This window comes from Emys orbicularis, chromosome 7, assembly GCF_028017835.1.
Source record: "Emys orbicularis isolate rEmyOrb1 chromosome 7, rEmyOrb1.hap1, whole genome shotgun sequence".
Classification (NCBI taxonomy): Eukaryota; Metazoa; Chordata; order Testudines; family Emydidae; genus Emys; species Emys orbicularis.
In genome coordinates, this window is record NC_088689.1 from 35,668,464 (window position 1) to 35,685,120 (window position 16,657).

At 38.9% G+C, this 16,657-nt stretch overlaps 1 protein-coding gene across 2 annotated transcripts in view; it reads left to right on the plus strand.

Moving 5' to 3' along the window:
- RNLS (renalase, FAD dependent amine oxidase) overlaps nt 1–14,957 on the plus strand; it is a 145,197-nt gene extending 130,240 nt beyond the window's left edge. For both annotated transcript variants that reach the window (XM_065407940.1, XM_065407941.1), the window contains exon 7: nt 14,694–14,957. In XM_065407940.1, coding sequence (XP_065264012.1) covers nt 14,694–14,846 — 153 coding nt within the window. In that variant the 3' untranslated portion in view covers nt 14,847–14,957. The remainder of the gene's footprint in view (nt 1–14,693) is intronic.
- Nucleotides 14,958–16,657: the final 1,700 nt, after the last annotated feature.

The following is a 16,657-nucleotide window of genomic DNA, read 5'->3' on the forward strand; positions in this document are numbered from 1 at the left end:
TATCAACTATCCACAGGTTTACAGAGAATAAGTAGGTGAAAATCTGATTATGAAGGATAATCAGTATCCATAATGCATTCATCCATAGTTAAACTTCTACATAAAGAATACAGCAAAATAATTTTCACTAGCTGTGTGTGGGGGGTGAACTATTGAACATTTTTAGCATTTTTTATCCCTTTTGTACAAAGAATAAAGTTACCCAGGTTTCACTATACCTGAAAGTAGGGCATGTTGTAAGGAGTACAGCAAGGAAATAATTCAACAGCCCTTTTCTCATGGACCCATGTCTTTCAACGAGATTTTTGCTGTATTATTTAATATAGTAACTCAACCTGCCTTTTCCAGGTGTTGGTGAATAGGTGATAGTATTAGCAAAATTCCCAACCTACTGCTGAGAAGCAAATACTCCCATGGTCAGAGACACTAATTGTTCTCAGTGTATTTGGCCCAGTTCTGTTTGCCAGTACATGAAAATTAATCTTAAAGTAAGTTACCTATGGGGAAATCACAGCAAAATTTGGATATTTTAAATGTCTCAAAAAAATCAAAGGAAATGGTTAGTAATTTCCTAAAGCACTGAAATATATGTCAATGTTTACTCAGAACCTCTTAAGTTAAATTACATTGGCAAATTAAACATGGACATTCATGCAAAATGTTTACTTAAAGTAGTCAGTCACTTCAAAGGTTTTTATTTTTTATGAAATCTGCAAAAGTGACTGTAAAGTACTGGTTGTAAATTCTGTTCATGTTACATTGGCTTACAACCAAGTTTAAGAATCTGGCCTAGTTGGTAAAGTCTTTTCATTTGCTATAAGCTATATATACATATACATATTTTCCAAGTCAGCTCCCAGTTCACAATATTTTTAAAAATAAATTGTGTAACTAGGAACTTAACATAGTCTCATATTTTACTTGAAAATCATTTGTTACTTTTATTTAGAAACATGTGTTTTATTCCTTTTTGTTTGCTTTTTTGTGTTAATAAAAATCTCTCAATATTTTTTAAATAAAAACATTCAGGATATTCAAACCCTAGGACAAATCTTTGTTATATGGATTCAAATTCCTGAAAAACCATTTACACTGAAAATACTCATGTAGTTCTCTGATTAGTAATAATTTAATATTATTTTATTAATTCCCATAGTGCCTTCATTATGGCAGCTAAGTAATTTAATTACAAGATAACACCATGTTTATTCTTATAGTTGATAATTCCTATTACAATAACACCCAACATGCCAATAGCATGCTACATGCTTTAAGTCAGAAGCAGGATCCCTGTCCCAGAGAGTGCAGAGAGACCTTGATTGTGCAGTAAGCGCTGTGCAGGCTTCTGGATCCTGCTCATATGAATCCCACTACAGAATCAAGACCAGAAGAGATAGTGCCTGGACAAAGGCGCTAAAAACAGGGGTTGAGGACTGACTTTAGCACACATGTTGTTAATAGATTCATAGATTTTTAAGACAGAAGGGACTATTAGAGCATCTAGTCTGACCTCTTGTATAACATGGGCCATTCACCAAGCATTCTCAAAACTACGATACCCGCATGAGGAAATAAGGAAACAGATCAACAGAGCCAGACGTGTACCCAGAAGCCTCCTACTGCAAGACAAGCCCAAGAAAGAAACCAACAGAACCCCACAGGTCATCACATGCAGTCCCCACCTAAAACCTCTCCAACGTATCATCAGTGATCTACAATCCATCCTGGACAACGATCCCTCACTTTCACAGGCCTTGGGTGGCAGGCCAGTCCTCACCCACAGACAACCCGCCAACCTGAAGCATATTCTCACCAGTAACTACACACCGCACCATAGTAACTCTAACTCAGGAACCAATCAATGCAACAAACCTCGATGCCAACTCTGCCCACATATCTACACCAGCGACACCATCACAGGACCTAACCAGATCAGCCACACCATCACCGGTTCATTCATCTGCACGTCCACCAATGTAATATACGCCATCGTATGCCAGCAGTGCCCCTCTGCTATGTACATCGGCCAAACTGGACAGTCCCTACGTAAAAGGATAAATGGACACAAATCAGATATTAGGAATGGCAATATACAAAAACCTGTAGGAGAACACTTCAACCTCCCTGGACACACAATAGCAGATTTAAAGGTAGCCATCCTGCAACAAAAAAACTTCAGGACCAGACTTCAAAGAGAAACTGCTGAGCTTCAGTTCATCTGCAAATTTGACACCATCAGATCAGGATTAAACAAAGACTGTGAATGGCTAGCCAACTACAAAAGCAGTTTCTCCTCCCTTGGTGTTCACACCTCAATTGCTAGAAGAGGGCTTCATCCTCCCTGATTGAACTAACCTCATTATCTCTAGCCTGACTCACTCTTGCTTGCATATTTATACCTGCCTCTGGAAATTTCCACTACATGCATCCGAAGAAGTGGGTATTCACCCACGAAAGCTCATGCTCCAATACATCTGTTAGTCTATAGGGTGCCACAGGACTCTCATGGGCCATTCAGTTTCACTCCTTTGCCCCTGCATTGAGTCCAGTAACTTCTGTTTGACTAACTCCAGAAAGGCATCCAGTCTTGATTTGAAAACATCAAGACATGGAGAATCTACCACTTCTCTTGGTAGTTTTGTCCAATGGTTAGTCACCCTCACAGTTAAAATTTATGCCTTATTTCTCATTTGAATTTGTCTGGCTTTAATGTCCAGCCATTGGTTCTTGTTCAGCCTTTCTCTGCTAGATTAAATAGCTTTCTACTGCCTGGTATTTTCTCCCCGTGAAGATACTCATAGATTTTAATTGTTCCCTTTCAGTCTTGTTTTTGATAAAGATTAAGCTCTTTAAGTCTCTCTCTGTAAGGCATTTTCTCCAGCCCTGGAATCATTTTTTGTGGCTCTTTTCTTCACTCTCTCCAGTTTTTCAACATCTTTTTTAAAATGTAGACACAAGAACTGGGTACAGTATTCCAGTATCGGTCTCACAAATGCTGTATACAAAGGTAAAATCATCTCCATACTCCTATGTCCTCCTCTCCTGTTTAGACATCCTCATTAGCCTTTTCCCCACAGCATCACACTGGGAGCTCACGTTGAGTTGCTTGTCCGCTATAATCCTTAATATAATTAATAATTTATTTTAGATAAGTATAATAAATTAGATAACATTTTAATAATCTAATTTTATTTAGATTCTTCTCTTCTACATTATCTGATGTCTATCTAGTTCACACTTCGAGTGGAGGGGTACGGTTTGGGGGGCTATTTAGATTAGGTGTGCTTTAAAGAGAGGCAGGTGGAGACATGGTGACTGGATCAAGGAAGAGCTCACAAAACAAAACCAGCTGTGGAGCTCAACAAAATAAATCCATCTTCCATTGCATTATTACAATAGAATCCTATTGGAGCATATTTTGCAAACTTCATTTAATTGTGTTCATACATCACAGTGCTCTTAATTGTAATATTCAATTTAACTGCTATATGATGGAGTTTTATCATGGGGCTGTTGGTGGTATAGATCCATATGTATTGTATATGGTATAATTCTGGTTTATTTCACCATGAGAATGTATATTAAGTAAAGGACTTTAAAAAGGCAGTTAATTTCATGGTACTGAATAGAATTAACAAAGTACATTCTCCAAGATAATTTATACCTTGTGAGCCCTTGCAAAATGAGTTTTCCCTGATGGTCAGACTTTTTTTTTTTTTTTTGGTAAATCCATACACATTGCTAAATATTTTAAATAGAATGAAACAATAACAATTACTTTATAATAATGGACCTTATTTTGCATAATGGTTCTTTTTTTCATCTTTCTAAAATACTGTATTTTGCCATTATCTTTACTATGTCCTGGAATTTATCCATTTTTCAGTAATTACAAAATTAAAGCGCAACATAAATGCTATTGGATGCTCTGCCCATTTTTTAGAAGTTGCTAGATTCTAAGATACCAAGTCCCTAAACAATTTACAGCTCTACCCACTCCCCTCTCAACATCCAGTGACAGATGGTTTCACTCACTAGCCACAGCCTTCTCTCCGATCACCAATGATTTCAGCCATTCCCTTTCTCATTTTATACAGTTCAATAATTTTTGTATTGTTTCCCTGTAAATTTAATAGATATAACAATAACTCTGATATTCTCACGACTTCTCTTTTAGCTTTCTAGAATAGTTAAGTTTGCATTCTTAGGCTGAAATTGGAGTCTAGTGTTTCTGGTATCAAATTTTTTTTTAAATACCTGTTTTGTTCTTGTAAATGCTGCAGAGTGACACAGATTTTTTTTTAAAAAAATGAAAAAAGGCTCAGTGGGTTGGATTTTCTGGATGTGACAAGCGTTTTAATCTTCTATAAAACAAAAGGTATGTCATTAAAACTAAAGGACTATATCAAGCATACCCACTTTCAGGCATGTTTTTGACCTTGGCAACTGAAATACTCAAGATAAGTTTCAGAGAAGATATAAACAGGACCAGTACCAAACAAACTCATTTATTTCAACAGCCATTCCACAGGAAGAATTATCATGAGACTTTAACATACTAGGAGAATGTAGAGAACTCTCTGACTTGAAAATAATGTTGGCATAAAACTGAGCTATTATCTTGATAAAACTCCATACCTATATCAGAAGGAGGGCCCCATACAAATAAGCACTACCCAAATGAAATACCTGAGTACAGAACTCACTAATTCCCTTAAAATTATCTTTATTTTAAATTATGATAAGCTGTTGGCACTGAAGCAAAAGGAAATAGAAAGATGTATGGGTCTTCCCCCTGACTCTTTTAGGCAGGATTTGTCCTGCTTGTTAATTAAATACAGCAGTTATGTCTTTCATATGGGCCAAATACAATCCAGGATTAAAATGAAGACATTACAATTACCCATAGAGGATGAGGGATTAGTGCTTCCAAACTTTGACTGATACTACTTAGCAGCACAACTGCACTTCTGTATCCCATGGTTTAATTATGATAAGACTATATTAGCATCTAGAATCAAAGACTTCCCTACCCAGGATGTCTCTTTGATAGAGTTGCTTTATATGATGGGTGCGGGGGCGGGGAGAATAGCCTACGCCAGTGGTTCCCAAACTTGTTCCGCCGCTTCAGCAGGGAAAGCCCCTGGCGGGCCAGGATGGTTTGTGTACCTGCCGCGTCTGCAGGTTCAGCCAATTGTGGCTCCCAGCTTCCAGCAACTCCAGCTCAGCCTGCACCGCTTCCAGCAACTCCCATTGGCCTGGAGCAGCGAACCGCAGCCACTGGGAGCCGCGATAGGCCGAACCTGCGGACGCGGCAGGTACACAAACCGGCCTGGCCCGCCAGGGGCTTTCCCTGCACAAGCGGCGGAACAAGTTTGGGAACCACTGGCCTAGGCAATATGGCTAGAGGATGGCTTTGATGACTACTTTCTGGGCAGTATCTTTTTAAAAAGGCCAGAAATGTCCAGTATTGACTCCCCATTGTTACATGCAGAATGGGGTGGCTTACAAATATGGACCTCAAATACACTGTTTTGATTAAAATATACAGATTCAAACATGATCACCTTGTCTCATTTGATCAATGCAAAGACATATTTAAGGTTGACTGCTCACCGTTCTCTCATCATTTACAAATTGGAAACAATTAAAAAAAATTCTGAAAGGGAAAATGAAAGATTGAATGAGCAACATACAAAGACTGTTCCCCTACTAGCCCTTCCTCCATTGTTTATGCTCGATAACATTGACCAATTATAAAAACTTAGAAATAAATTGTCTACTGACCTGAATAGAAACGTGATCTCTGGCAGGATATATAGTACACCGATAGACTAAATTATTTCTCGTGTTTAATATTAGATGATGGATTATAATTTGCTGCAAATTCCCCTCAAAGAGTTGCCTCCTGAAAGGAAGGTGCATTTCTAACCTGCTAATAATGTAAAACACAAAAGGATGGGGTTTTCTTTTGTAGTTGGTCCAGACTGGAAAATACTGGAGGTATTCTATGCCATAAGGTGTTTAGGTAACACAGTGTTGGATGGATGCATTATAAATGCAGCCCATACCCATCATCATATTCTTTTCGGTGTCTATGAATAATTGAGCTTGTTAGTGCTTTTTTAAATGCCTCCTAATTGGTTGCAATGGGGAAAAAAGTTACCCAATAGTGAGATATTCTTTACTTTTTTAATTGTTTAGATATTTTACTTTTATATTCTTTTTGCGTTAAGGGCATGTTAATACTGTTGACTATATTACTTAATATTGTTGGTCTTTTGTCCCCAGTAAGCCCATGATTTGGTCATCCAACTTTGATCCTTAATTTGACCCCATACCATTCTACATAGGCGTGATTACTATGTACATTTTCTCTCCCCTCCCCCTTTTTCTATTTGCTTAGTTAAGACATGTCCAATGAGAATTATTTTCTGCAGAGTATTCATTTCTCTTCCTGTTAATTACTGAGCTAGTATATGTGACCTTCTGTTGTCAGTGGCAAATAAAAAAACATAAGGGGTGAAGTTCTGGTCACACTGAAGTCAAAGAGCAAAGATCCCATTGATTTCAGTGGGGCCAGGATTTCACTAATAGACTGGAGTTTACAATTGTATTCCAAGGTAACCTGGATCAACCAAAACACATTTTTGATCCAAGAGAGTCTAGACAGTCAAGGAATGATGGAGGGGAAAATTGCATTTTCCACTTTTTTTCTCCTTAATCTCCAGCATTATTTTCCTCATTTCTACCCTGTTCTCTCCCAAACCTCTGTTGTTCTTTGTTTTTCTTTTATTTGTCTCTCTCTGGATTATTTTCTTTTTCAAGTTCTCCAGTCTTATTTTTCCTTCCCTCCCTCCTTCCTCTGGCTACTTTTTTTCCCACGTTCCTCCTCTGTCTGTTTCTGTCATCAACTTCCAACACAGTTCTTATCTTCTTTATCCCCTCTCCCTTCTCTTCTGGCTTGATTTCATTTATTTTAAGTCCATGCTGCCACTCCTGCATTAGCATTTACAGTGCTGAATAACTGCTATCAGCTGCTTTGAAAAGTAATGATTTCATACAATACGGACATTCAATCTTGTTACGTACAATGGAAATGTGTTAGAACAAGGTGTGAAAATGTGAAGCATGGTAAAAAAAACCATCATGGTCTTTTACTATGTTGTTTAACACACTAATACCATTAGTCAAGTTTTCCTGGCATAAAATACATTACCAAAAATAAACCCTCCCCGCCCCCCATGAATTCCAAGTACCTTGAAATTAATAGACACTGACTAAATGAAATTTTAAAAACATTTTGTTTAAGTGTTGGCATCATCTGGATTCTCCCATTGACATGTTCATTTTAAATTGGATTTTCCCTGCAAGGTTGCCAATTTTAAACTCCCCCAAAATTCTGTTGAGTTATTTTTTTAACAATTGGTATATTATATAGGATTGGGTCAAGAGGTTTATGGGTTTCTATTACTGGGATACTGAGGAGAAGCTACATAGCTATGATATTATCAGTGGAGGAAACTGGGCAATGATTGAACCAGTGCTCTGCAGCTATACCCTATTTGGTGTTTCAACATTACAGACATTTCCTGTTTTGCAAGCTTTGCCATCTGAACTCTTAAATGTTATAGTACGTTTATGTGAAGACTGATTAAGTCATTTTTTAGTTAACGCTTTTTGTGGCACATCTCCCATCATGCACCGCATCTCATCTTTTGAAGGGATTTCCTCTTGTCTTCTACAGTGAAGCCTTGGGAGAAGTAAACGGATGTTTAGATGCCTATGGGTACTAACTATAGTCTATACGGAATCGGAATTGGACACCTACCTGCCCTTTGTGCCTTTGAAATTTTCCCCCAAAGATATTTTGTGGTATCACTGACATCATTTAAACATTTGTGCTATTGGAACCTTTTTAAAAGCTGAGAGTATTGGCTATGCATGGGATTTTTTTTTTTAAACTGCTCCCTTGAATATACTCTACTGCATCTCAGTGAATAGTTATGTCTTCTTCCTTGTGTTTTCATTATAGAGGAAACTAAGATGCCTACTCTTCTCTCCATGTACTAGAATTTCCACTAGAATTAACTGGAGTAACCTGTGTATGTAAGGGCAGAATTGGACCCTACAATTTCTAGCCTTTCATACATGGGCATGGTGGTATGCCGAGACACTGAAATCAAAGGGAGTTGTAGTTCTGCACATACAGGTAGAATTGGGGCTTTAGTGAGAAACGTATTAAATGATTTTTTTACCAAAGCATTCACTTCTGCAATGATGTTTTTAATCATGTTCTAATAGTTAAATGACAGAAGTACCGTAATACACATTTAGAAACTTTCCTTGGTTTGTTTTGCCTTATGGTATTTGTTGAAGTTTACATTTTTATTAATTTTTAATTAAAAACAATATATAGTACCAGGACTGTCAGTCATGAGTCCCCAATGTGATGAATACAGTATAGTGACAGATGGTGAAGATTGTTGCAGGCACTCTATAGGGATAGTGGAAAATCTGCATCTAATATCTCTACCTAGAGTGGACTTCCAACAGATTGGACCCCATCGTGTGGGTTATAAATATATAATTAACGATATCTCTTTCTTGCTCCTCTTTCCTCAATGACAGTTAACCGAACCTGCTCATGAAAATAACAGTTCAGCTTATTTTAGTTTAATATTTGGCTAGTGAAAGACTGAGCAGGTTCATTAATCTACTTTTTGTAAGAAGATATTGATAAGAGTACACAAAGCTTTAGAAACAGTTCTATAATGCCAACAGAAACTACTATATGTAGAAATGCTCCAGTAGAATGACAAGCATGGAGCCATCTTATTGGTGTGGGGTGATACAGTGAGCTGCAATTTAGGAAACCTAGGTTCAAGAATATGCTTGGGCTCTGAGACTGTAGGCAGCAGAGATGAAAGTTCATAGAAGTGTCTCATTTGATTTGCAGTGTACTGCTCTGGGGAATGAGAAGGGCAATTCAGATATATTCTAGAGCACATGACAAAAACATACACTGGACATTTATTAAGGATCTGCCTTCTAAACCTCAGGCAATAAAGAATTAAGGCTGCCACGCTGTCCATAATCTGCTGTACTGGGCTATATATTAAAGAGATTGCAAGCAAGTCATTTTTCCTGAATAATATACCTATCAGACATCCAGCTGTGTGTGAGTGACCCGTCTTGATAATGTAAGAAGCCATGCCTAGCCCTCTCCCACGAGAGGATTGGTTATTGTAATGCACAGTTTCTGAGGGAGGGACTGAAAACGAGGAAGGACTGAACAGAGAAAGGAGAGATTCTGTGGGAACAAGAGTGGTTCCTAGGAGTCCAGCTCCCATCTTTGCTCTCAGGGGACAGCAAACAAACCTGACTCAGCCCATTTGGGTAGATGCCATCCTATTAATAATGGCAACAAGAAGGATTTTATAATACCTCCCAGGTAGGGCCCCAGGCCACCGTTCTGAATTGAAAGTATTACATATATGAGCACAAAATCGTAATTTTCTTTCTCAAGATGGTGACAGATTCTAGCCACTCATGGGATACATAAAGCAGGGACTAGAGAGAAGAGACTGGGTGAGCCCACCCTATCTTCACATTCCTTAAATCCCACACCTTGCATTGCCGGAGCCTGGACTAAGGGAGAAAATGTTGATGCATTGATTGGTGGAGGCAACCCAAAAAGGTACAGGTGAGGCAGGCTTTCTGCGCTGACTGGTGGTCTGGGCACAGACTTTTTATTTGTTAGTCTCTAAGGTGCCACAAGTACTCCTGTACTTTTTATTTACTTAATCCTGGCAATATGCTCAGCACTGAACAAGGCAAAAAGCTAAAGACTGTTGCTGTCCTGGTATGCTGTGCATCTGAAATACAAACACTAGGAAGGAAAGATGCACTGTGCAGACCAGAGAAAGGAATAGCTTAGCTTGGTGATTATTATTATGGGAGTACAACACACAGCACCTTGTGTGCAGTCCCCAGCATCCCTGGGAACATTCTGCCTCTCTGCCTGCAGAGACTCCAGTGCCCCTCTGCATACCCCTTGAGCAGCTGTGGCTTTAAAAGCAACAATCTGGCCTTACATTACGGTTCAGGGCAAAGCAAATTTTTTCAGCCAAGTTCGCCCATCAATATGGGGTTTTTTAACAGTCTTACAGATCCCTAACTACACTGGCAGTAGCAGATGTCACTATAATACAGTGCATGATTCATTATCTACTGTATTCTTTGCCATCCAGAGAGGCTGCTTTTATATGGGCTTGTTTTTCGTAGGTTGGGGGGGGAGGGGTTAAGGGATGGAATGGAGTGAAATCAACTGGCTATAGGATGTTGTGGCTTAAAACAGTTTCATAAAAGCAGATTCCTTCCATTATTACAAAGCTAAAGCTGCTGCATGGCCCATATTCTGTAAGTGATTTGTAGTGTACTGTACACCATGGTTTGTTTGAACCACAGCCCATGAAAGGAGAATAACTCATACTAATGCAGAGGAAAGCCCTACTGAGAATTCACCAATTTACCACATCACCAGTTCTCAGCTGTGGGTCATCATTAAAGGTGGATTACTAGAGTCTGGCAAGGGATTTCAGTCAAAATTCTCACATTTAAAACAAATGTCAGGCTGCTTCATATTATGCTGAGAGACATGGAATGTGAAAAATCACTCTCTCCTCCTACTGCTGCTCTCATCGCTCCTCCCAACCCATGCCATGAGGAGCGCCAGGAGAAAAGCAGGCTGCAGGTACCATTTAAGGATAGTACAGGCTGCCTGGGCACCAAAGAAGCTGACGCACATAACAATCAGTTGGCTCCACACCATCCTTAAATAGTGCCACCTCTCCAACCAGAACACAGGAAGAGAGATTAGTACTCCTGTATGCAGCACACATTAGCACCTCAACCCAGCTTTCCTTACAGCCACCCCCTATTATCTCTGATCCATCCAATCAATCACTCCTCCGTAAGTATTTCACTGTCCTACACATGTAGGAGACAAATACTATTATAGGGCTTGATCTAAATCCCATTGAAAGATTCCCATAGATTTCAATGGGCTTTGACTCAGGCCTACAGACTTCACAGTCATTTTCACAGTAAATAACTATTACCAATACTTTGTGTCCATGTGCCTATACTGCAAATGATCATTCCCCCCCAGACCAGTTTTATAATAAAAAATATGTAAAGGTAATGAAACACTACAGAGAGAGAGAGCACTGTATAGACAAAAAAGAACATTCACTGACTATCACAAGACATTGAACATTTAGAATCCTGTGCAGGATTGTAATATCACAATTTTACAAATTATGATGATTGAGGAGAGCGCAAACAAAAAGAGAAGGAATGTGGGTGATGGGAATTGAGAGCAAATTCTATAAAACAGGTAAAAGCAATGCCATATGTTAACATTATTTTGAAGTATTATAAATTATAGTAAAACATATACAGTGTGATAGAGAGATCTATATAATGTAAAACTTATTCAGTTTTTTGTCACTGATGCATTCCATTTAATATGCAAAACTATTGCTCTCTAATTTTGCCAGAAAGTGTATATAGAAGTGTCATTCTTAAATTAGAATTACATTGCTGTTTCAGACATGCAAATATCAGATGGATCCTTATGAAGGAATGTGCCATCTCTCTCATGGATAGCGTTGATCAGAAAATTGTGATGAAAAATAAATTTCAGTGAAAAATTGAAACAAAAATTTTCATAGTCAGAAAATAGGGGGAGGACGGAATCTATCTGTACTCATGGCATTCCCCTCCACCACTACTTCATCCCCAGTATTTTCCAATGTGCGACACTTCAGTTGTGCATCATTTTTACATTTATGATACAAATGCTGGTATTAATTCTTTGTTAATCTGTCATATTATATACATTTTTACAAAAATAAAAAGTGTAAAGTTTTTTATGTTTGCCAGTCTTTGTGATAAGAAAATATAAAATAATGCAGCATCACAAGTAATAAGTAGTATCTTCATCTGTAACTGATGTTAAGAAAAATGTGTCCTATGAGATCTGTGTGTTTTCCCAACAGCATCCTTGTCTGGTATCCCATTTTTCACCTGTTGCCAGAATAGCATTCTGTGGTTTACATTATGTACAGTACAACTTCATGGTTGTTTGAAGCTGCTGTCATTTATAAGTGACACCTCTGCTTACCTCAGGGATGGTTTTGTATACTCCAGAGGGAGTTTGCATCCAACTCTCCTCAGTTAGAAAAGAGTTTAGTCCAATGCAGATGAGGGAAGTAAAAAAGTTGAAAGTGCCATGGAAATCCTCATGTATATTATTATTTATTGCTCAGTACCATAAAAATGCACAACACTTTATGATGCAGATGAAGAAAGATTGTACATAAGCATGTTTAAGGTTTCTGAGACAGAAAAAGTCAACTAGTTGGACATGAGAAAGTGAGATGAAGATGCCCTTTTAATAATTCAGTGGTTTTCTTTTATCTGTGCTGGAAGTTTGTTAAATGCTAGACAGAATGTTTGAACTGTTGACATAGATCTGTGGTTCTAGCCTTTTCAAGAGACTGGACAAATTCCATATGTATAAACATGTAAACAGTTATTGCCATTTGCATCAGTGTTTGTGCCGGACTCTGCTCTGTTTGTTTATATTACTCTGTGTTTCTGTAAACAGGCCTATAGATGCTAAAATAAGTACCTTGGGAATTCCATAGAGCAGCCTTTTCCCAAAAAAGAACACACAATGAACAAGTTAGAAACACATGTGAGCCACATTCCACCCTAGGTTACATGCTCATGACTCCTCACTATTTACAAAGTTCTCAGGTCCATCCTGACTTGCCCAGGTCAAAGCACAACTATGGAACCAATTTTTTATCTCGGATACACATGGGGAGTTAAAGGCAGATTCATGCACGTCTCTGACATAGAGTATTTTGCCCATTTATGTCAAATTGGTAGGTTCTGGGTTGGCAGTGTGTAAAGAAGCCTACATCAGCCCCGGTGCTGAAATGGCTTATACCACAAACATTCGTTCATACCAAAGGTATTAGAAATGTGACTAGACTCTTTGACATGCTATACAGATAGCAAAAAAGATGCTTTAATTCTTTTGTGTTCTTTTAGAGCTATGAACAAATCATTTTTTTAAAAATATAGAAGATTACAGATACAAAACTCACTGTCACACTCCAGCTGCTTTGCACTGATTTGGTAAGGTGAAGCAGCTGTAAACTGAGCTTAACTGACCAGTTATGTGAGGCTTATGGCTGCTTTGCATTGCTGGAGCAGGGGAAAGCAGCCAGAACAAACCAGTGAGCCTGGCCCAGTATGTGTATTTCCTATTGAATTAAAAAGGACAATGAAAAACTGGGAAGTCAATGAAGCAAAGTAACTTTAAATAGTTTTTTTTATTAAAACTTTTCTTCCTTGTTTATTTAAAAATAACATGCTCGGCCTCAAATTATGCACACATCTAACTAATTGCCTAGTATTCTCTTTGCAGTTTTCAGAAAATTAGTCTGTACATTCTATCGCAGATCCAAAAAGTCTTCCTTTTCTCTTGAATTGATTTTACAATTCTTTGAAGAGTGAGATATTTGTATTCTTGATACTTAGTGCAGTTCTATCTTTGAAGACCACAGACACACATGCACACACACATATACACACCCTCCTAAGTATAGTATTTATTTGGCTGAAAGTACATTGGCATTTTCTAAATAAAGGGTTTGTATGGAATTATAGCAGTACCTGCTCATGCCCAGGACACAAAAGTCCAGAGGATGTCTTGGTTACAAATTTCTATTTGTAGTGGTGTTAGTAAGGGGACATGAAAATTTGCTGCAGGTAGGAAACTAGCATGCAAGGATTCAGCCTAACTAGGGCGGAATTGTTTATGGGTTTTGAAATATACAGTTTACTTTCTTTCTTTCTTTCTTTCTTTTTTTAAGAGAGGCCTATAAGAATCTCTTACTTTAAAAAAATTAAGTGAATGTTCATGCATTTCGGAGTCATATTACAGAATAATCTTTAGCATATTTACCCATTAGTCTACAAATCATAACAATCCTTATCTCTTGTGTTTCACTTGTAGATCTCAAAGCGCTTTACAAAGGAATGGTCAATTTTTGTAGTTGAAGAGAAAATGTAGTTTGTTTCTCACAATCAATTATTTGTCTTTTTCATGCATGATACAACCTCCCTGGATCATTCACAAGGCCTCTAGCCTGTCCATATTTAAATCCCTCTTGTAGACCCATTTCAGCTGCACTTACTAACAGTGAATCAGGTTGACATCTATGTAAATTGCTCACTGTCATAACCCTAATTTGTGTCTAATTGTCTCTGTCCTTTGAGCTCCTCTGAGCCAGGACCATCCCTCTTGATTATTTGGAAACCCCATAGCACATAATAAGCATAACCATAAATCATTAATATTATAATAATGTGGGGAGGTGTATGTGAATGATCTAAGGTCATAGCTAAGTGCTTCCTAAGGGCCAAGTGGTCAGTGGCACTACTTATGAGAATAAGGTGATCTTATAGTTTGGCTATAAAGTATTTTCATGAGCAAAATCAAAATGTCAACATTTTATGTGATATTTTGGCCCTTATTGCCAGAATCAGATACAGCATGCAGAGTAATAAATATTTGCTTATCCTTCTTCCCATATATTTTTCTTTTGCAGGTTACAAAAGCCATCCCCAGTTGTCCAGGACAAATGACTCTTCACATCAAACCTCTCCTGGTGTGTGGGGGCGATGGATTTACTCATTCCAATTTTGACGGGTGCATAGATTCTGCCATATGTATTGTCGAGGCTTTAAAGACTAATTTATAAAGCGGTCTACATATAGTTTTAGTTCTATGGTGAAATTTATAGCCTACATTTTACATTAGAAAAAAACATCAAAAATTGCTTATATCTGTTTGAATGGAAATAAATGTTGAGGACCCTGGTACGTATTTTGCTGTTCTACTATAAAGGAAACTCTTCTGATGGCCTGATTCCACTATCTTTTTGCCCATTGATTTCATCTGGTATTACAAGCTGAAAGGGTAAAAGATGCTTTTGAAATGTCATACTGGGCAATGCAGTACCTTTAAAAAGGCCCCTAGGTATGTCTGAAAATTTTACCCTAGGAATACACACTATTGTCAGCTCTTGATCTTTGCCCAAAACTCTCAATGAGACCCATCGGCATAGGTGCTGGAACTGGGGGTGCTGCAGCAACTCCTGGCATGACATGGTTTCCATTATAAACAGGGTTTACAGTTTGGTTCAATGGCTCTCAGCACCCCCACTATAGAAATTGTTCCAGCATCTCTCTCAGTGGGAACCCAGCACACAGAACCAGTATAACAAGTGGCTGTAACAGTTACAAGTACACTTTTCAGATGTGGTTGCCAAAAGCTGGCCTGCTAAATCCATAGTTAGGTATCTAAATAAGTGTCCTTTTTTCCCCAGAGGTACTGAGTACCCAGCAGCCCCCAGTGAAGGCAGCAAGACTCCTGGGTGCTCAGTATTTTTGAAAAATCAGGCCATTTATTTAAGTGCCTAAGCTGACTTGGGAGCCTAACTTTAGACACCCATGTTTGAAAATCTTGGCCTACATCAAGAAGTTCTTCAGGAGCTATATAGTACATATTCAGAATAAAATCCTGTCCTTACTCTCTGAAGTCATGGAGGTGACAGAGTAGAATAATATCACCACCTAGTATGTCCCCCAGATTAACCAATGTGAACCAGGCCCCCTCTCCCACATCTCAGAGGGACCCTACTACCATCAGGGGAGGGAGGGAACACACACACCCTACAACAACTACAAACCATCCAGCACCAAGAAGGGGGTGGGGCATCACAGGGGGATGGTCCTGCCTGCATGCTGTGGCAAGAGCCAACACGTTAGATTGGGATCCAGGCCAGCCCTGCAGGAGAGAAGTTGCTGTGGGGTGAACATGGAGGAGGCTCACTCTCCAACACCCCCCAGGGGCAGGACCTGACATTCCACACCCCACTGGGGGAACACACATAGCTCCAGTTGCCATACTGCATAGGGCCCCAAAGTTCTTTCACCCAGCACTGCCCCCAACCATCCAACATACATTTGATAGGTCCTTCTGGTGCAGAGTGGAATTGATCATTGGGGCTCTGGAGAACGTGGGGTGGGCCACATCTTACTGCTCTTCTAAAAAGAAGCAGAATGTACTCACTGCCTAGAGCCAGCTGCATTACCCACTGGGCTAGTCAAGGGTCTGACTGTGTTTCCAAGGCAAAAGATCACGTCTGTGGGGCTATAGTGTGCCAGCCAGGGTAGTTACTGCCTGCACATCCCCATCACTGTTCCCGTCCCTGTCCCCCACACTGTCTTACGTTGCAGTCCTACCATGCAAGCAAACAGTGGCTCCCTCTCCCCTCACTACCACACTTGTGCAGCACAGGGTTGGGCCCAAATGTAATAGAAAATCCAATATCCAGTGCAAGATGACTGGTAACATTATTTACTTAATTAGATCATAATCTGTGCTCTGGGGTAATCTGTTTTTTGTATTTCTTAGGTGGTATATTTATCTTTATTTATTACTAGTCAAGTAACGCTGGCTTTAAATTCAGAAGATGTTACTGACAGCTTTCTGCAAGCTCAGAGAAGG